The sequence below is a fragment of the Meriones unguiculatus genome, chromosome 3 (assembly GCF_030254825.1).
Source record: "Meriones unguiculatus strain TT.TT164.6M chromosome 3, Bangor_MerUng_6.1, whole genome shotgun sequence".
NCBI lineage: Eukaryota > Metazoa > Chordata > Mammalia > Rodentia > Muridae > Meriones > Meriones unguiculatus.
In genome coordinates, this window is record NC_083351.1 from 182,009,699 (window position 1) to 182,030,811 (window position 21,113).

At 44.4% G+C, this 21,113-nt stretch overlaps 1 protein-coding gene across 1 annotated transcript; it reads right to left on the reverse strand.

The window, feature by feature from the left end:
* Positions 1–762: 762 nt before the first annotated feature.
* On the reverse strand, positions 763–20,118 carry Tnfsf15 (TNF superfamily member 15). The gene is made up of 4 exons (XM_021663529.2): positions 19,804–20,118; positions 9,394–9,436; positions 8,348–8,386; positions 763–5,235 (listed from the first exon to the last, which is right to left on the reverse strand). Exons 1-4 carry the CDS (start codon positions 20,023–20,025, stop codon positions 4,781–4,783), a joined length of 759 nt encoding a protein of 252 aa, XP_021519204.1. The 5' UTR covers positions 20,026–20,118; the 3' UTR covers positions 763–4,780.
* Between the last annotated feature and the right edge of the window lie 995 nt (positions 20,119–21,113).

The following is a 21,113-nucleotide window of genomic DNA, read 5'->3' on the forward strand; positions in this document are numbered from 1 at the left end:
TTGTCCAGTGAGAACCCTTAACCACTGAGCATCTCCCCAGCCCCTGGTTGCTCTTTGCATGAGATGCCCAGGCCTGACTTCAGATCCAGGCTCCCAGCTCCGTCAAGTGCTCCTCTCTACACCTATTCTTCCAGACACTCTCCAACCAAGCCAGTCAGCTGCAGTCTTCTGCTTCGCTACAGGAAGCCAACCGATTCACCCTGTTCTCTCTCTCTCTCTCTCTTTCTCATTTACTAGTGTGGCTCGATCGGATTTGGTCTCAGGATCATTCATATGCTGAGCAACAACTAGCTAGATGCACTTTTTATATGTATATGTGTATGTACTGTGCATGTTCTCATATGTGAGGACACACATGTGTGCTTGGGTGCATGAATATATATGAACATGCGTAAGTGCGGGGTCATGGTTGATGTCAGGAATCTTCCCCAATTGCTTTCCATCTTACTCAGCGAAGCAGGATTTCTCCGCTGAACCCAGAGCTCATAGATGGCAGCTAGTCTCACCAGCTAGCTTGCTTCAGGGATCCCTCTCTCCCTTTTCGAAGCCAGAGACAAGATGGCTGCTACTCCAACCCAACATTCATGTAGACTTGGGGGACCCAAACTCCTCATTCTCTTGCTTGTGTTGCAAGCATTATAAAGGATGAGCCATCCCTCTAGCTCCTAGACACATTTTAAAAGCACCCCAAGAAATTACCCTTGGATAATAACCCAGAAAAAAGTAAGTGAACTGATTGACAAAAAATTGACATAATCAAAATTCTGTAACCTTCAATGTCAGTTTATTAAATTACAACTGTTATATATGTTAACATAATTTTTTATTTACAGAAATTAGAATTTATACATGGGATGCATACCAGTTAATTATATACTCAACAACATACAATATGCATTTTACCACAGTGATGTGACGTTTTAACATAAAACATACAACCAAAGAAAGCACATGGGGCTTATCAATAAAATCAAATGAACACCTACATCTGTTCAGTCTGAATACCCCCTGAGACAAAAGAGGGGTAGGTGGTGTCTTAATGGCTATAAGACCAAAATCATGTAAGTTCACTATTCTGTTTACTCATTACTACAAATCTTCTTCCTCTTATGTGCACACAGCATTTCAAGATTTGCCTGTCACAGACCCTCTTTGGTGTGACAGCATCTAGGTGTGACAGGTGCTCAAAAAATAAACAAAACCAATAAATAAATAAATGGAAAGACTGCTGAGTATGATATCAGGGGACAGGAAGTACAGTTTAGTCTCAGCACTGCCGAGCTACTGCCCAATGCTGCACCTCGTATGTCCCATCTTCTACCCTGTCTCTCCTCATTCTTGAAGTGACGTAAGTTTGGATAGATAAACTTCAGCTCCTATCAGCTCTAAAAATCCCATGACATTTTCTCTACTGGTCAAGATCCTAGAGTTGATGGGAAAAGAGCTTTCTCTAGTTCATTGGAAATCACTGAACTCTTGGCAGGGCTCTCATGCTTGTCATGATCAAATAGAAGTCCACCAAAGAGTGGCCACATGGCCATAGATTTGGAAAAGGAACCCTTTTTGTTTAATCCCTTCCCTGACCTCCATAATGCAATAGCATCTACAAAACTCTCTTTTTGCTTGACTCTCTCCAGAGAACTAGCAATAACTACAAGAAAATAAATCTGTTTGGGGGCAGAAAATTGGATTAGGGAAGAAGGTGGAGATTTGACCACCATGTGTAGGCCCTTTCCTTGTCCTTCTACATTGTCCCGTAGGTGGTCAAAGATACTTCTCTTGTCTTTCCTCAAATTCTCCTCTAGTTGCTTCAAGTTGAATGCCACTTGCCAAGAGTAGAGTTCTGGCTATTGCGTGAACACATTGTGTAGTAGAGAAGTAAATGAAGGTTGGACTTCTGAGTCTCATTAAGATGGATAGATGGAAGAGGTGGAGACAAATGTGTCACAGAACTAAGGAAGTTTTAACTGTGATAGAATAGGCAAAGCATGAATGTAGCTACTCTGATCTAATACTGTCACCACTGCTAATGGGCTCACTAATTCCCCAAAGGCTAGCAGCCAATGTGTTATAACACTGCTAAGATTCAGGATAATAATGCCAGCTTAAAATATTACTGAAAACATCAAAACACTCCCAGGACTCTAAGCCCTTAAAAAAAAAAAAGCAAAAAACCAGGGGATTTTGAGGCCATAAACATATCTGCATGTATTTTGCAAGGAACAGACTATAAACAAACCTGCTCTAGCAATTAATCCCCAGTGTCACAATTATGGAAACCTGATTGAGTAAGAACTTGAGAGAAATACCATCCAAGAGAGTGCTGGCAATGGCTGTGCCTTGTGCGCAGTGGACTCGTGGACTTCCGTAATCCGGAGGAGTTACTGACAGGCACAGACTTGGAATTTCCTTGGGGGGTGACGTAGCTTGCACTGAAATGGGTCCAAGCACTCTGGCATGCCCTGCTGATACGCACCAAGAAATGAAGTGGTGAAAGTACACTTTCCCTTTTTTCTCACTGCACCAAAGTAAGTAAAGAAACCCGCCTCAGAGATTACAACCTAGGAATCATGTTCTGAGAAACAAATCTAAAACCAGCGAAGGGCAAAATTCAAGTTACCCACTCTGCATGCTGGTTTTGGCTTTTGCTGGGAACTTAGGCTTATCAAAGCACCTCTAGGACATCCATAAAGTTCTAAAAATTTCAAAGGTGTTCCTGTTAAAATTTGAGGAGAGTTAAACAACAACAACAACAAAACCCAAACTTCTTTGTGTATATTGTTTGAGTGCTGGTTTCACCACAGGAAATTGTATCCTTACATTTCCCTCTCACTTATTTATTTATGGGCACTGCCCTTGCATAGCTATTGAAAAAACACACTTACGAGGAAATACGAATCATTTTGTTAATGACCGTCTTTCATCAAATGGCACCCATGTTCATAATAAGAAAATATCAATCTGTTTCAAGTTAGCTAATTAATTAGCTAATACAAACAGAGTGATTAAAAGCTCCACAGACAATGGAGATGCCAATCTATTAGAACAAGTGGATCTAGAATAAAATAATTTATTTTTCTGTCCTCAGGACAAGTAAATACTAAGTAAATGATTACGGGATCAATTTGAGCAGCCTTTTGAGATCAATTTAACCAGCAAAGCATTTCTCACTAAATCAACTATTTTCCAAAACACACCCCCTCTCCCTAATCCTTGAATATATTATCTTTAAGGAGCAGCCTGTTTTTTTCTTTTTTTCTTTTCTTTCTTTTTTTTTTAAGACAAGGACTTGTTGTGTAGCCAGGGCTTGCCTGAAGATTGCTATTTATCCCAGGGTGTGCTCAAACTTAGGGCAAGCCTCCTAGCTCAGCCTTCCATGTGCTGGGAATACAGATGTGTGCCATCACACCTGATTTCCTCACATGTTTAAAAAGCTCATTTGATCTGAGTCTCATCAGCGATGTTTGATGATGCCTTCCTGGATATATATGCATGGTATATATACATATATATTAAGAACTTAACAAAATCAACAGAAAAAAATAAGTTCTAATCTTCAATAAACAGGGGTGAATACATGGTAGGAATGAAGCCTCAAATGTCTTTGGACATCAGGAGCTTCCTGCCTTGGATAAGCTTGCAAGCCATCCAGATTACTCCTGGGCAGTTTTGAAACCCCTTGACACAAATCTTGGGCTTACCAGAGAAGTTGAGCAGGTTTCTCTGGCTGCTTTTGTGAAAGTCCCTTTCCATAATTCTGTGTTGCTTAGTGCTTTCATGCACCAATGGAGATAGATGCAGAGAGAGCATTGTAGTCTCTTTTCTGACCCTGGAGTCAGACTGGAGTCATTAGCGAACCATCTTCAATTGACCAATAAACATTACTCTAAGGTTCAGTAAGGAGAATACCTTTTTACCAAGCTCATTTTAGACCTAAGCAAAAAAAATAAGTCTTTCTTCTGGGACACCCTTTCCTCCAGGTGATCTCTGGCTGCCTAGCTTCTTCCACATGTGATTTCCTCTCTAAAGAACCAAAGGGAGGTGACCTCCCCTTTTCCTGTGCTCTTACTGTGCTATTTCAAGAAGCTGAAGACCAGAACGGGGCCAATGTAAGCTGGCTTAGCAAAAGCTAGACAGTGCACAACCTGGGTCCGTAGGCAGCAGAGAGAAATTTCATAATAAACTACGACTCGACAAATTTCGATAGTGGTGCTCTACCAGGCAATGTATGAGAGGCACACTGCCCAGCTCTGCTTCTAGGTTCTCCTAGCAGATAGCCTGTTCAGTGATGATGCCAAGTGCGCCACCACCCTTCTCTGCGGCATCAGCCATGACACAGGCATTTCTAATAGAGACTGTGGTGCTGGGAGTACTTGGCCATTCCACATCCAAGATGTAGTCTCCTGGTGGGATGCTAGGTTTGATCATTGAGCCAAGCATCCCTGTGGAGATATTATTGATCTTATAAAGGTTACTGACTAGGCCAGACAGTACAGGATGCACAGAAGTTGATATGGCTTCTTCCAGTGGCCTCATTTGTTTCTGGAAAGTGAATGAATTTCTGATTTATAGACCAGTCACAGTCACGTCAGCTAAAGGAGCATGGCCAGTCCCCCGCTCCTGTTAGTATTGTTGTGATTTACACCAAGGAAATGAAAGCATGGAGGCACAGGTCTCCTATCCCTGATCCCTCTAAACCCCTGCTTATAGTTCCATATGAGCACAGAAAATTGAGAAGTAGGAGACAGAGGAGTCCCACATAATGATGGTTGTTTTTCTCTTATAGCAAGAAGGCTCCAAAGAAAGTTTTATCTTCTTTAGTGTAATCCACCAAAGAGATATCACTGACATTTACCATCAGCCTATCCCCTTCTTCCAAGGAGAACATGGCCCCAAGGTAGAGGGGCTGAAACCAGCTGCTGCTTATTTCACACACAGACTTGGTCCCTGTGATGAGGTGGGCAGGCTCAGGGTAGCTGTCTGTCATCTTGGTGATGACCACGGTGATGGATTCTGGCTTGTTTGGTCGTCTCCGTTGGCTGATGGCACCACACTCAGATGTGGTCCGCCGAAATGAGATCTGGGAGTAAATGAAATAGTCTCCTGACTCTGGGATCACCAGGAATTTGTTGGTGTAGTTCATCCGGTTCTTGGTGAAGGCCAGCCCTAGCTCATGCTCCCATTGTAGAGCGGTGAACTGATTTTGTAGAGGTGGCGCTGAAGTTTGTCTCAGAACTGCAAATATGGTAGAGAAGTTTAGTTGGCCCAGGTCAGAACCTGTGTTTTTTTATAAAGTCTTGGGCATTTTCCTATTTGGTGTGTGTGTGTGTGTGTGTGTGTGTGTGTGTGTGTGTGTGTTTGCATGCAAGTTCATGTGTGTGTGAAGGCCAGAGACAGAAGCTGGGTGTTCTCCTCAGTTATCTCACAGCATTTTTCACTGAGCTAGACTGGCTAGCTGGAAAGTTCTAGGAGTCCACCTGTCTCTGCCCCCCCAGTCTTAGAGATATAGGCATAAGGGGCTGTGCCTAGATTTTTGGGTGGACACTGCTGATACAAGCTTGAATCCTCATGTTTGCGTAGCAGGCACTTTACAGACGGAGCCATCGTTCTAGTCCCTGCCTCCTGTATTCACTTTCCTAAGAGGCTGTGCAACCTCTTTCACAGTCAGAACTGTGGCATTCCTGATAATTTAAGTTTGTGTCTTGGGGCATGGTCACTCATATTTGGATCACTATAAAAGATTTTCACATTTACAAGTTGCTGTTGACATGGACACAGTGAAAGTTAAGAAATCCCCTCAGTTTTCTGTATACCTGAAAAGACTTTACTGCTAACAGCTTGCTTATGCAGGGCAAGGCCAGGCACCAGACCCTCTCAGTCCTCATTCCTGAACGCATGTGTAGGTTTTGTCAAGGCTACATCATCTTTATATAAGGGAATTTAGCATCCAAAGATTGGACTGTCTGCCAGAGGGCCTGGAGACAATTACCCACCATTATGGAATTTACAACTGTACCTTCCTCTCTCTCTCCTCCCTCCCTCTGGAAAAATTCCTTCTGTATAATGAGTTATCTTACTAGATCTGTATTTGCTTTTATTTGGCATGTCTTTCCTTAAAGAAAAAAGATAAATAATACTTGTGGGAAGGATTTAAAAAGGTACAAAATCTATGGCTATTGGGGAATACATTAATCTTTACTCGCTTTCTTGGTTCAGAAAAGCTCTGTTCCAAAAAGAAAGAAGGAGGGAGGAGAGAAGAGGGAGGAAAGGAGAGAAAGTGAGTGAGTGAGAGACAGAGAGAGTGCAAGAGAGAGACACAGAAAGAAATAGAGACACAGAGAGAGAGAGAGAGAGAGAGAGAGAGAGCAACCCTCTCATTACATCACAATGCTAAGGCCCAATGTCACAAAACAGGCAGTAATCAATAATGAATTATCCCAGGACATGTTGGGACCAGAGAGTCTGAATACTTTGGCAATTCTTTTCCCACACTGACAGGGCCAAATGTAAGTCAATGCAAATAGACTTGTGGAATGAAAGCAAGCTGGGCTTTGGGCCACTGGGGTCCAGTACCGACTCTGATTTGGCACTACACAAAGCTCTTTAATCATTTGTGCAGGTTGGTTTTCTCCTATGCACCTCAGTGTCTTGTCTGGAAGCCAAGGATAGGGTTCTTTAGAGCTTTGTTCTGAAGATTAAGTGGGCAGAACAAATATGGGCATTTTATAGATTACAATAGGCTGGTACAGTTGGGATATTTTTTTCTGTCCAGATAAAGCAGTATGTTTCATTTAGACAGATTAAAGAGCAAGCCTTGCCAATTTTATGTTTTATATATTTTTATGTTTCCATCACTACTAAATTTACATTATATAAACATATTATCCAACGCTTTATGAAATATGTCTGTAGTTAAAGGAAATGAATAGAACCAAAATTGATTCAAACCACTGGTGTCAAATAGGATAATGTGCAACTAAAGTATCACTCCTAGAGACAACAAAAACATCTTAATACTTTGGAAACTCACAGAAATTACCATTATGTACAGTTTGGGGAATAGTTTCTGTTTTAGGAAGTAATTTCACAACTTAAGCATCTAATGGGTGACCAGAAACCTATATACTGGACTTTCTAATGCAGCAGTTTTTCTACCTGTGGATTGCAGCCATCAGAAAACTTATATTCTATGATCTTAGGGACAGGGATACTGCTCAGTAGCAAAACTACAGTTATGAAGTAGCAATAAAAATAATTCTATGGTTGGAGGTCACCACAACATAAGGAACTTCATTAAAGGGTCACAACATTAGGAAGGTTGAGAACCACTGTAATCTAAGGCATCTTTCCCATTGCTGACTGGACTAGGGTATCTTTTGCAAGCTTGGCACATGTCCTGAATAGGTGTGGACTTTTCTAGTTTCTCCATTAAGTGGATCATGAAAAGCTCTGGAGCTTCCATACAGATATCTTTACCAGTTGTATCTAGTGGTCTCTGTTTCTTCACTGTGTCCCATTATGTCTCCAGAAAGGCAAGCCATATCACACCAAATACAATAAGCTATGTCAGCCCAGCAGCAGTTGGAGTTGGGATAGGAAACATGCTGCCATGAGAACTGCAGCTTGGAAAGCCAAGCTTGACTTTGAACTCTTCCACAGACTATACATCTGACTTTGAGCATGCAAATTGTTGTCTAAGCCTGAGTTTTCTCAGTGTTTTTTCACGTGTGTATGTGTTGTGTGCTTCTGTGTGTGTGTTTAACTGTGTGTGCCCCTGTGAAAACCAGAAGTTGACACCAAGCATCATCCTCTATCGCCTTTCACCTTAGTTTTTAAGACAGGTCTTGCTGAACCTGGAGCTGACTGTTTCAGCCAGCCTGGATGCCCAGTGAGCTTGTGGGCTCTGACTGACTCTGCACCCCTGCATGCCGGCATCACAGGCACACATCACCATGCCTGGAGTTTTGCATGGATGCTAGGGATCTTAACTCAGGTTCTAAAACAAGAAGCATTTGATCCACCGAGCTATTTGCTCAGCCCCTTCAAGTCAGTCCAGGCATCTGTCCTCTGTTATGAGATCCAGATGGAGGAAAGCAACTTCTGCATGCTGGGATATGTGCACGGAAGAGAAAATCAGGAAAGACAGGTAGAAGGCTGACTGAAAAGGAGAGAGCACACAAGAGACATGGGACCTTGGATCTATCACAGGGAAGAAATTATTCAAAATCCTTGACTTGTCAATTCTGTTGCCAACTTGAAACTATCACTGTAAGTTTTGGTAAACATAGTAAAACAGAAATCTCAGGTCTATGACCCATCGTGTCCAAGGAAGTACAAGAAGGCTTACTTGTCAGGTGTGCCCTTGGCTTGGCTCTGGAAGGTGTGTCTGTAACAAAAGGAGAAACATGCTTTGAGTAATGGGTAACAGAGTGGAGATAATGGGTAACAGACTGAAGACAGCAGCTGTGATGGGGGAGGACCTAAATCCTATCCATTTCAATTCCATGTCATGCCTCATGGGCTTTCGATTGGCATGCGGTATCTGTAGGATACATTACTGGGCTAGTGGGAGACTCAGGAGGAAGAGTCTGAGTACAAAGGACCTTGGGCAAGTTGCCTAGCCTGGACTCTATTCTCTTGTCTCTAAGATGGGCACAGCAATCTCTACCTTGGATGTCGTGTCCACATGGTTCTTGGCTCTGAGTCAGGGCCTACTAAACCATGGATAATTGCTTTTTTCTTCAGGCTCTTCTGCAAGGGCCAGCTGATCTTTCATATTCTTTATGTTTCTTTTACTATATCCACTGAAGAGCATGGATGACTCAACAGAGCTGAGATGGGGGGTGAAAAGAATCCACTCTGTCACTCCATGACCTTGACCAATCCTTTTCCTTTCTGGACCTTTTTTCTTATTAGTCTTTGAGAAGGACCCTATCATTTCATGCTGACTTTAATATTAAAGTTAAACATGTTCTATAGTAATAAAGATGGTATTGAATATAAACAGCAAAATCTATTGTTTATGTTTGCTGTTTTGAGAACCACTCTCATTCCTTATGGGGTTGACTAATTTCATCTACACTCACCTCACCAGAGAGGGTAGCCACTGTTAGAGGGGAATGTAGACAGCTGGAATGATCAGGCTGAAGGCCACACTGCCTAGTTCATCCCTGAGCTGGGAGTCTGGATTCAGGCCATGGACCATACATGTAGTTAGAAGATTCCTTTGCCTTCTAAGCAATGAGGGAGTTGCCCCGCTCTTTCTTAGGTCCTTCTACAGCCCTCGATTCACCAACTCGGCAATTAAAGACCCACCTCCAAATGCTAAAATACTAAAACCATCAGCAATGTCCTTATCTCCCATAAGAAAAGGCATCAAGGATGAACACTTACAAACTGGCTGTGCTGAAGGTTCCGACTTTTGTTCTGGTATAGCCTGTTGAGAAAGAAAGTACAGTTCAGTCTATTTATAGTCTGTCTACCTCAAAAACCCACACAGCTGCCCATAAGACTCTGCTGCTCTCTAAGCCTGGGTTCTTTGCTGATAGGGAGATGCCATTGGGATATCTCAGGTAAGAATCTCTCCCTCATCTCCACACTTCTTTCCTAGAGATCCTCAATGGCCTTCCTCTCTCTTTGTATCTTAGCTTGAGGGGTTTTCCTGATGTATTAGGAGAGCTCAGCAGCCTGTCATTGCTGTAGTAAACAAAGAGTGGGAGTTACTTAGTTTTTTCCACTCTACTTTGAAGGTTGGAACTATTCTTTTTATCGGCACATGCTGGTTGTGCATCATGGAGGACTTTGTAAAGACATTCTCACTCACTCAAGTGTATCATCAGCTCTGACCATATTCACCCTCTCTGATTCTTCTCCCCCTTTCCCCCATCTACTCTTCTTTTCCCCAGATAGTTCTGCTTTTAATTCCATGCAATCCACCTCTCTAGAGCTGTATCTATAGCATCTATATCCATCTCTCTCTCAATGAATGATTGTGTATAATTGAGGATTCACATATGAAAGAAAATGTATAATATTTGTCTCTTTGAGTCTTAAGAAATTATCTAGTCAAAGAAATAATGACTACACATCCCTTCCCATCAGCCTGGTCATTCTTCTTTGTTTTCACAGAACAATGCAGAATCAAAATTTTAGTTCATGATTCATTTCAGATTTCTTACCATAGAGGGAAAGCAACTGCCTTGACACCAGGTAGAGATGCGTTTGGATTGTGGTTCTGTCCTTCGTCAATGATAAGATCTTGAGAAAGACACCTTCCCTCTCTGAGTTTAGTGTACCCACTTATAAACTGGGGGCACTAATACCCCCAAACCTAAATGACTTGCAGAGTTGAAGTGAAACTCAAATAAGAAAATGCCCCAGTCAGTTCAAAGTACATATGGAAAATGTAAGAACCACCACTCACTGGCCCAAGCACAAGGCTTAGTGCAAGGCAGGCCCTTAGCTCACTAACAATTACATCACCTTTTCACACACTTGCACGCCTTTACAAGCCAGTCCTCTGATTTGGATGTTGTAATTACATAGCCTCCAGTAACAGGTTACTTCCTACTATCATGGTCATCTGATCATTTTAATCTGAAAATTAAGATCTGCATGTACACATGTATGTGCTGTGACTGAGGGCGTGTGCATATCTGTGTGAATGCAAGGGAGCAGGCTCCAACACTGTAGAGTGTGTACCAATGTGCCCAGCTGTTCCTGCTGCGCTACTGGCCCTCCTACAGCTGCTTGGTAGACCTTCCTGCCTTTGCTTTCTTCCTTTCATCTATTTTCAAGCTCCTTTCTAAAGGACTAACTAGAGGGGATTCTATTATGATCAAGATCCTTTTGTACCCATAATCCTTCGGTGGCTCCTCATGTCCTTCACAATGCAGTTCTATATACAAATATTAGCATTTTAGTGTGTACATGCACAGTGCATTTGTGGAGCCCTGACTACAACTTGTGCTAGTTTGTTTGTTTTTTTGCTTTTGTTTTTTCCTTTCACCAGGAGGGTCCTAAAGTGAGTGCCTTTACCCACATGATGAAGGAGGAAGAGCTACACTGGATAAGGCTAACAGCCTGTGCAAGAATAAGAAGGACCAATTGCACATGGGACAGCTGGAAACTGGCAAGGTTTTTGCTAGGGAATGAAGACGCTATGGCTGGCTATTCACCTAGCATCTTTGAAAAGCTTAATCAATTATTCAATTACTGGGACAAACTGTCCTACATTAATAACTTTGCTGGCTTGAGGGGTAGAGATGCGTCCCAGAAGTGGCCTGATTTCTGTCTTGTGTCTGATTTGCTATAGGCAGAGTTGCTAAAGGGATTGGTTATTTGGTGAGGGAGAAAGTGGGAAGTGAGGTACTCAAAGATAATTGGAGAGATCTTGATTGAATTTCCTCATGATAAAAGAAAAAAGTGTACCTGCCTTGGTTGGATTTCTGTTACTTCATTTACTTCTCTGCTGATAAACTGTACCTTCCATCCTGCTTATGTGGGGCTGAACAGACACTCAGCAAAAGTTTTGGGACTTTCCTCTTGGACTGAGAATTCCTGGGCTGTGAGCTGGTTCCCAGGACATGCACACAGGTTCCTGATGGCTCTGGTGCATTTTTATTACTTGGACACATATTTTGTCTTCATATATGGTTGGGATGCATGGATTTTAGTGATGCAGACCGCCACTAGATATGAAGGCTGAGCTGGTGCTCTGCTGGAAGGTATTGAAGACCATACCACTCTCAGAAGCTGAAGGAAAAACCTGCGCCGGGACTCTCCCTTTTCTTTACTGAACTGATTTTTTTTTAAAATGACAGCTATGGAAGGAAAATTACTGTGATAGGGTTCAGCCATAAATGAGGCATGGGGGTTCATGGAACGGTAACTTGTCTGGGGAAAGGTTCAAGAACCAAGCTGTCCTAATGCCTGCTTTCCTGGCAACAGCAGGGCAGTAAGACAACTTTCCTGTCCTCTGGGCGCAGCTCCTCCCATCACTTCTGGATGACTCTGGGTACCGAAGAGAAGACAGCGCCCAAAGACTGTGGCGTTAGTCTACCAATCCAAATGTACCCTGGCCACATGCCACACCTCAAGAATGGGACATATCCCCTTTACATGACCTCTCAAATTGTGGGCTGAGAATCAGATTCCCATTCTATTTCTGTGACAACATTTTCCCTCTGTAGGAGAATTTGCTAGGCAGAAAGTATGATCTGCCCTTACTGCCCTATCCCCAGTGTTCAAGGAAGTGCTTATATTATTACTGGTTTATGTAATCTGCAAAATTTGAAGACTCTAAGGTCTCAGAAAGACAGAGGCAGAGAGGAGGGGGCAATGCAGCAAAGCTCAGATTCAGTGACTTTAGCTAGCGCCTCTCAACTCAGAAATTGAGGAGAGAGGTATTTTTGGCTAAATTTAAACCTTTTAGGCCTGGAGAGGTTGTAAGCAGTTGAGAGCATTTGCTGCTCTTGCAGATGGCCCAGGTACAGTTCAGCGCTCACAGGGGTGGCTCACAGTCATCTGTAGCTGCCATTCAGGGGATCTGACAGTGCCTTCGACCCCCTTGGGCAGATATGCATGTGGTACACATACAGACATACAGACAAGACACTTGTACACATTAATAAAGTAGTAAGCCTCACAACAACAGCAACAACAATATCAATAAGAAGCAAACAACATTTTAGCAACTTAAAGGTGAGTAGCAATGTTAATAGCATGTTAATAAATACCATGGTCTCTAAGGTTCCCCAGAGTCTGCATGGAACATAGTTAGGGCTCTGGAAATGTTAATTGAAAGTTACAATGGATGGGGAGAAAACAGAATCATGTAAAGCAAAACAAAAAATGAAAAGAGCTAACGTGCACTCTCATGATCATACATCTTAGTGAGAGTGGGATGTCCAGAACATGCAACATATATTAATCCTTGAAATATAACTGGTACTTTTCCTATTCACCCCCTTGCAGGCGGCAACAATCTCACTATTCAATGATTTTTTTTTCTTTCATTGATTTTTTTTTTTTTTTTTTTTTGGTATGTTGGCTCATAGTGACTCCTGGATCAAACTGACTGTGTCCTTTGCTATACACATTTCTTGGCTGAAGCTACTTTTTCAAACTGGGAAGAAGAAAAGCTGGAGGAAGGAGGAACCACTTGGCCAAGTGCTATGGCCTGCTGGGCTGTGCTGGGCATTGGTGTGTGAGCCTCTTAACAGTCTGTGAAAGCTGAGCTTCTTCATAGGGGTTTAAAGACCTTAAGAAAGTACTGTCTCCTGTCCTCTCTGTGAGCCCTACAAGGACCCCAACAAAGCCAAATATTCTGAGCACAAAGGCTCCTGCAGAGACTGATACACCAAACAAGGAGAGGACCTAGACCCAGATGTAGCCGATTGGTAGCTCAGTCTGTAGTGGGTTCCCAAGTAAGGGGAGTAGGGGCTGCCTCTGTAATGAACTCAATTGACTGCTCTTTGGTCACTTGCCAGGCCACAGAGGAAGAGGATCCAGGCAGTCCTGATGAGACTTGATAGGCTCTGGGCAGATGGCAGGGGAGGAGAACTCCCCCTTTCAGTGGACTAGGGGGGAAGAGGGAGAAAGGGTGGGACTGGGAGGAGCTGAGGGAGGGGGTGTCAATTGGGATTATATAATGAATAAATTGTAAAAAAAAAAAAAAGGAAAACAAAAGGAAGTAGTGGCAGTCAAAGGTAGGGAGAGGGCCTGGGATCTGAACCTTTGGACCAAACTCAGGGTCTAACACACACAGGTTTCCTATAAACATTAACAGTGAATACAACGTAAGCAAGCTAGCAGAGAGTCAGTCTTTGAGATTTCCTGGCATTTCCCCAGAATTGTCCCTGTGAGTGTATTTTTAATTAATGATGCGCTTAGCCTCCCCTCCCACTTCTGTAGTCACCTGCTCTATCCGTGCTACTCACAAACAGGAAATTATATTAGTTTCTTGCTGTCATAAATGCTGCAATTGGAAAGACATTCATGTTTTACGACACATGATACTTCCCCCTGCATGTCTACAGAAATCAGGGTATTTGAGGCTTCCTCTCTCTGTATTTTTTTTCTCTCAAGGATAAATCCAACTGGAAATGTTTATCTTGAGGTCATTTCATTGCCTCATCCTCTGTGTTGGCCTGGACCAGGCTTGAAGTTGTGTATTTGACCTGGCTGGAGTGAAGAGTCAGGGGTTTGTAGCAGACCAAATTTGGAAATCCCAATTTTGTTATTTCTTGACTCCTGACTCTGGCAAGTACGCTGACCTTGGTGACTCTTTCCTGGCAGGCCTATCCTTCTGGCCCAGAGAGGCCACACTTGAAGTCACTATCAATTCATTTCATTTCTCTCTTTCTTTGGGCCCAAACAATTCTCCTAGCTTGTGGTGTCTGCACTTTCCTCTCTGGGTTTTATAGCTTTGGCTATAAACAAAAGTTGCCGTTGGATTTGTTTCATGAGAAGCAACAGATTTTAGGATCTGTTAGGAGAGTCTGGGCTTTACTCCTTTCCCCAAACGCAGATACTCCAGAGGCCTCCCAGCTCCATAGGTGGCTTCCGGACTCTGCCTTTTCACAATGTGAACTTATTGAGGAAGCCGAACTAACCCCTGTCCACGTCAAATTCTCAGCTTGCTGCTGCTGACCACTGCTGTGTGGCAATGAGATTCAGGCTGGGAGAGAACTTCACACTGGGCTAGGGCTGTGGTGTCTGGCACTGCGAGGTAGCTGCGAGAGGACACAGGATTTGCCAAGCTAGAATGGGGCTTGCTGCGGCGTGGGCTCACTAGAGCGAGTGACAGCTCCGCTCAGCTCAGGAACTAACCAGTTCTGTGCTGCAGCCATGACCACCCGGGATGCGCATCTGCAGCTTGTTCTGCCTTTGAACTGCTACTGTCTTCTCTGCCAGCTGCTCACAACCTAACTCTTGAGTCAAGCCACTCTTCCACGCAGGGCTTCCTCTGGTTACACCAGGGGTGGCTCCACTAAGGGAATGACAGGCACATGGTTCTTCTATCTCAGCTGTTTGTTTCTTCTAGACAATGCTGAGGATTACGGTTATTTACCTTCAACAGGAAACAACTTGGGCAAGATAAGAGGCCTGTCCAAGGTGGAGTGGCTAGGGAACTCCTCTGGGGAGCATCCTTCCTTGCCTATAGCTTTCCAGATGTCTTGCAGAATTCCCACTACAGTGCTAGGAAGGAAGCTCATTCATTCCCTCACTTTATGTACAGAGTCTGAGGCACAGGGAAGACCCAGTACTATATCCCCTTTCCGTTCAGAAAACTGAAGTGACTGTCTTCACCAGGCACTGCTGGGCGTCCTTCCAGGAGGAAATAGAGCTAGCATTTATTGATCATTTACAGTGTTCCAGACTTTTCTGGAGTGTGGGGTAAGGAAATAGGGTAGAGAAGAGAGTGCAGCAAACAGTGGAGTCTTGCAGAGATTTTCAGAAAGGTTGGAGAGATGAGATTAAAGGGGCCTGAGAAGAATGTGGGGAGGGTCTGGGGAGGGAGTCCAGAGTAACAGGAGTGCAGCCCTGAGCAGAAAGCCCTACCACACAGTCAGGAGAGCCACTGCACAGAATCCAGGACCACCCTATGTCTGGCATGCAGCCACGAGGCTTCAGCGTGTCCTGAGCTGGGGGGAAGTGGGGTGGAACAAAGACCAGGCCTTAGGGTGCCAGTGCCGGAGGGGTCAGGGCACCTGCTCTAGAGCAATGGCAACTATTTGGAGGATAGCTGAATCATTCTCAAACGCCATTGATAAGAAGTAGCTTGAGGGGAGAGGTTGCGATGATAGGGCAAGACCGAAGTGCAGAAGGGGAGCAGAGACACTCCTAATTCAAGAAAAGCCCCACAGCACCCAAACCTGCTCTCTGGCCCTGATGGCAGATTCCATAGCGGGGAGGTCAGTTGTGCTCTGTGAAGTAATCTCCCTGAGCAGGGAATTTCCCTGGTCAGCATGATGTAAGTGCGGCCTTTGGCTAATCCCCAGCACCGCCAGACACCTAACATTCCTCGCTCTTAATTACCCATATTTCATACAGATGCAAGCAGAGGCCATGGGAAGGCCGATGACGTACTAACAAGTGGCCAGCCTAGAATTCAGACCAAGTTTGAGATATCGACTCAGTACCCATGGCTTTTCCAAAATGCAAATGAACCTAGTGCCTTCCACAAATCTGAAGATCTTAAGCCACCACACCACTGCTACTTCTCCTTTTAAAACAGGGAACACATACATTTTGTTCAAGTAATGTTTATAAACATTTCCTTTCTTTCCTGGTGGCTCAGCCACCCACTTCTCCCTCTTTGGCTGTTCCAAGAAGCACTCATTTCTCAGCTCTTCCCTGGGTACTCCATGAGTTTGTAAATGCATACATGTAGGTGAGCTCTTTCAGAAAACCAACATTTGCTGTTATGTATGCCAGGAGCCACTTGGCACTTCGCACTGAGCTTGTAGGTGCTGGCTGTGCCTGTTTGCCCATGTACAGCTGCAATCTCTTCGTGCCTCTAAGCAGATCACTCACCATGCGCATCAGGTCTTGGCTTAAGGATTATTCAAGAACAGAATTCTTTCTTTCTCTTCTGCCTTTCCTGAGAGAGAGGTCTTCTGGGTTAGGAAACAATTTTGTTTTCAATTGTATTTCCTTGGCATAAGTGAGCCAGGCAATCTTTCTGACCCCTCCCGTCCCCCGCCCTAACTTCCTGCTGGGCTGCATGTCCTAGGTGGGTGATTCTGCGAGTGCTGCAGCAGATCTGTGCAACACCTCGATGGACTCGCCTGGGGCTGCTGGTGGCCGTGACGTTCCCCCATGGCGCTGCTGAAAGCATTCTTTTTGTGGGGTGACACCTAGAACCTAGAGTGTGAGTGAGCACTGCTGCCCTGGTGGAGAACGGGGCTCAGGATGTCTGGTTTTAAGCTTTGATCTGCCTCTGGCTGCAGGTACAGGCGTAGGTCAGTGTCTTTATTCCACCTCCCACTCTTAAGTTTTTCTATCTGCAAAACAAAGGAGTGGCTTACTTTCAACTCAAAGGAGATCTCTTGACAGAAACCTCAGCACAGTCTTATATTCCACAGGAGCCTTCCTGGACTCTCTCAGAAAGCCTTCCTAGAGCCATGGCACCTCTTCCCTGTGGTCAGGCAAGGGGACACCAGAACTTCCACAACATCCTTTCCAGTCTCATGCATCAATCTCAAAACTCTGTGAGGCCTGAAATCAAGTTTCCCTGGTGGTTGGTTGTCTGGTTGTCTGACGTAGAGTGATGATTATATCCCAGTATCCTTGGCATGTGGTTTAGCCACATTCCAGACATGTAAAACGCTCGTGCCTGAGTCTCATTAATACTACCAGTATGCTGACAGAAACACCCCCCTGTGGCAGAGAAGAAAACAGAGCTCAAAGACACAAAACCAGGAGCCAGTTTGCTACTTGGCCAAAAATGGCTGAGCTGGGTTGTCCTGGGACCCAAAAGCCATATTTTGGCCCAGTTTTTCCTCCAGGGATTTCACATCCTGCCTTGTCCCCTGAATCAGTAATGCTCTTTTAGAAGCCTCCAGTTCCACCTCTGTCCTTCTCAGCAAGGCTCCTTTCTGGTGAGGCCTGGCTGCTCCCTGGCTTCTTTGAGCCCTGACTTCCACATGAGTCTGGTAAACGGGATTAAAGATCTAGAGGGGGAAATGGCCAGTGTGTCCTGCCTCCTCTGCCTGTGTTTTTCTTTGTCCAAACCTTTGCATCTTCCAGTTAGCTCCTTTCTAAAGGTTAGCTCCCCACTAGATCCCTCTAAAACTGCTTCTCAACCTTCCTAATTAGATGTGACCCTTCAACATACTTCCTCATGTTGTGTGACTGCCTCCCCAACCACAGAATTATTCGTTGCTACCTCATATTGTTATGAGTCGCGATGTAAATATCTGATATGCGGGATACCTGATAAGCTACCACTGTGGGGGGTTCGACCCACAGGTTGAGAATCACTCTTCTAAAACTCCTTTTACCCCATGCCAAGGGACTGGTGGTAGTTGCTTCTTAGGGTACTGACCCTGGATGCTCCCTGCTGTTCTGTGTTCCTTCTGTCTGTGCATCTCAGCAAACAGGCCCCTGTTTAAGCCTTTGCAAGCTGTTTCATGAATGTTTTTCTCCCTTAAGCTCCTTAAGTGGCCAGATGCTTCTTTTCAGGATCTGGATGGCTCCGTGCATCCCAATATCACTCCCTTTTCTTTTCTGTTTTGGTACACTAAGATGCTCTGTAGCCTGTTAAACAATAGCCCCAAGCATCTCTGTCCCCCATCCAGGGAGAGTGCTTTCTTCATGATGGGTTGGGGATATTAGGTGTTAGTGTGGTTCATACCTCAAGCATCTGAGGCATGAAGGGGCCTCTGGGGTGTTGTGGTTTGTGATGACACCCAGCACCTTTCTTTATGGGTCTTCTTTTCTGGTCATTGCTCCTGCCAGATCCCTCCTCTGGACTACACCTAGATGGCCTTCTCTGGCTTCTGCCACATGGGGATTGCATACAGCATCCTGGGTAGAAGGATCTTATTGTATGTCAGGGATCCCTTTAGAGTATAGGGAGGCACAGGTGGCTGGAGACCACGTAGTAATACTTTGTTCAAGAACAGCTGTTTCCTTCTAGGTGGAGAATTCCCTGGAGTGCCTCTGTGTGTGTGTGTGTGTGTGTGTGTGTGTGTGTGTGTTTCCTGTGGTCACAGCCTGACCTCCCATCTTCCCAGTCTCTACAGTTCCCTTCTAACATAAGCAGGCTTCTTGGTCTAACTGCACATACCTATGTTTTATAAGCCCTGTCAGGTGGCTGCCTGAATCACTGTTTGTTGACCCTGATGGAGTGGCAGGTTACACATTAGCCACAGCATGGAAATTGCCCAGGATTGATTAGAGACCAGGCTTCCAATTAGGCTACTTATTTTCTAGTTTAGAATTAAGTCTTTGAGATTAAGATTGAATCAGTCACCATAGACTATGTGGTACATTTTTCCCTAAAGAATATTCTTTAAATAACATATTTTGGCCTTTCAGATCCTTCTTGGGAGTCCCCAGCCCTGACTTTAAGTCTCCTCCTGGACACCTGTTCACTCATTCTCCTACCACTACTCTCATATCCTTCTGGTGGCTAAACTCCTCTCCAGCCCCACAAGACCTCAGAGTCAGTAGATTCTTAACCGAGTACTGAAAAATATTTCTAAACCCAAGAAGAGGAATTGGTTAAATAAATTTTAGCACACACATATATGAACACAGTACAGTCACCTATGCATCATGCTTCCATGGACTCATTTACCATAGAAACAAAATCATACTATGTGCGAAGCTCAGAATATCCCATTTTATTAAGAACAGGAAGAAATTATATATTTTAGATCATTAATAGTTTTCACCTTAAGGATTTCTAACGAAGGCTTCCTCTTCATTTCCTTAGTTTAATTTCTGTTCTTTCCCTTCAGTAATCATGCATTATGTAATATAATTTAAGAGCTTTTTGTTCTTAAGGAAAAGGAATGTTTCCAAAGTATCAGCACACTATTATTGTAATTATAAAAAATTATATGGAGTGTGAAGCTATTCTTGCATAAACATGAGATGAAACAATTCAATTCCTTGGAAATTCGAAGTTAAGAACCAGATGGGACCTCTCCACCTCTCACCCTCCTGTTCTCTATTTGCTTTTTACAGGGAGGCTAGCAATGCTATCCATGAACAGCTCCGTCCCAAGCTAGAATGTGTGGCTGCCTGCAGAGAGACCACTGATTTCCTAGGTAAGAGCAAGATACTTACCCTCAGCTTACAGTCTTTTCCACGGGCCTGGAGCTGCCCAACCATCAGGAAGGTGCTAAGTCCTGTGAGGATGAGAAATGACAGCAGGCAGCAGGTGACAGTTAAGCACGCCTTGATCCTGGCGGCTAGCCTGGCCCTGGCCTCCGGTCTGCAGCCTTCTGGCAGCGGCAGCATTTCCACTCTGGCTGCTTCCCCAAAGCCCAGCCCCAGCTCCTCTGCCATGCCTCTGCTGTCTTGGAGACACTTTTGACTCCTTCTGACCAGAGACCCCCATTAAATAAGAGAGCAGCTGTCACACTTCGTGAGTTAATACTCTGCCTCTCCTCCCCTTTTTACTGCCCCCTCCCCCTGGCAGCCCTCTATAGCCCGCCCTGCCTGTCTAGGGAATGTGCCGCCTACAACAGAAACCAAGTTTGGTTTTAACCAAAAAAAAAAAAAAAAAAAAAAAAAGGAAGAAAGCTTTCCCAAGCATATTTATGTACAGTATGCTCATGTGTTCTTTCCTTCATTTACAGAAGGAAGTCAGGAAAGTCCCTGGAGGAGGAGAACAAGAATGCACGAAGTCAGTGGGTGTGGCAAATTAAAATGTACCTGCTCCTTACACTGGACTGCCGCCAGCTAAGCTGGTCTGGGGAATGTGTTTTTTCTAGAAGTGAAAGTGAGGGACTGGGAGGTGTGTGGCTCACAACAGGAAATGGAAATCACGTTTACATCAGCCTCTGTGCCTCTTGCTCCAACAGCAACTCCCTGTCATCTTATGGAATGCACAGAGATGAAGCGCTGAGGTTCTGAAAGGTAAAGGTACCTGCCCTAGGTCGTTCTGGGAGTGAGAGGGCAGGGAGATGCCCATTTAAGCCACGTTCAGACATGGGCATCACCTGTGAAACCTAAGGAATCTCTAACCTGTTGACTGAAGTTCCAGCAGACAGAATCTGGTCATAGTTAGAAGTGACTGTCAGAGAGAAAGGCATGGATTTCTGTGTTCCTTTATCCCAAAGTTAACTGAACAGCAATGGTTTACCTTGCCTATGTTGGCTATGGATGGAAGAAGTGTATAGCAGCTGACAGGGCTAACATTCACTAAACACTTGCTTTTTTTTTTTTCAATGCAGTTTATTCAGGAACCTTGAACAATCATCTGACCCCGGGGAAAGCCAGCCCACAGCTTAAATAGCCTCTGGGTAGCCAACCCAGGCATGCCACGTGGGCAATGCAGATAGGTCCACATACATAGAAGCAAGCCAGATCCTCAGCCTTAGCCAAATGTGGAGTTGTTCGTGACAGAGAGCACTCACCATCGGGAAGGTGGA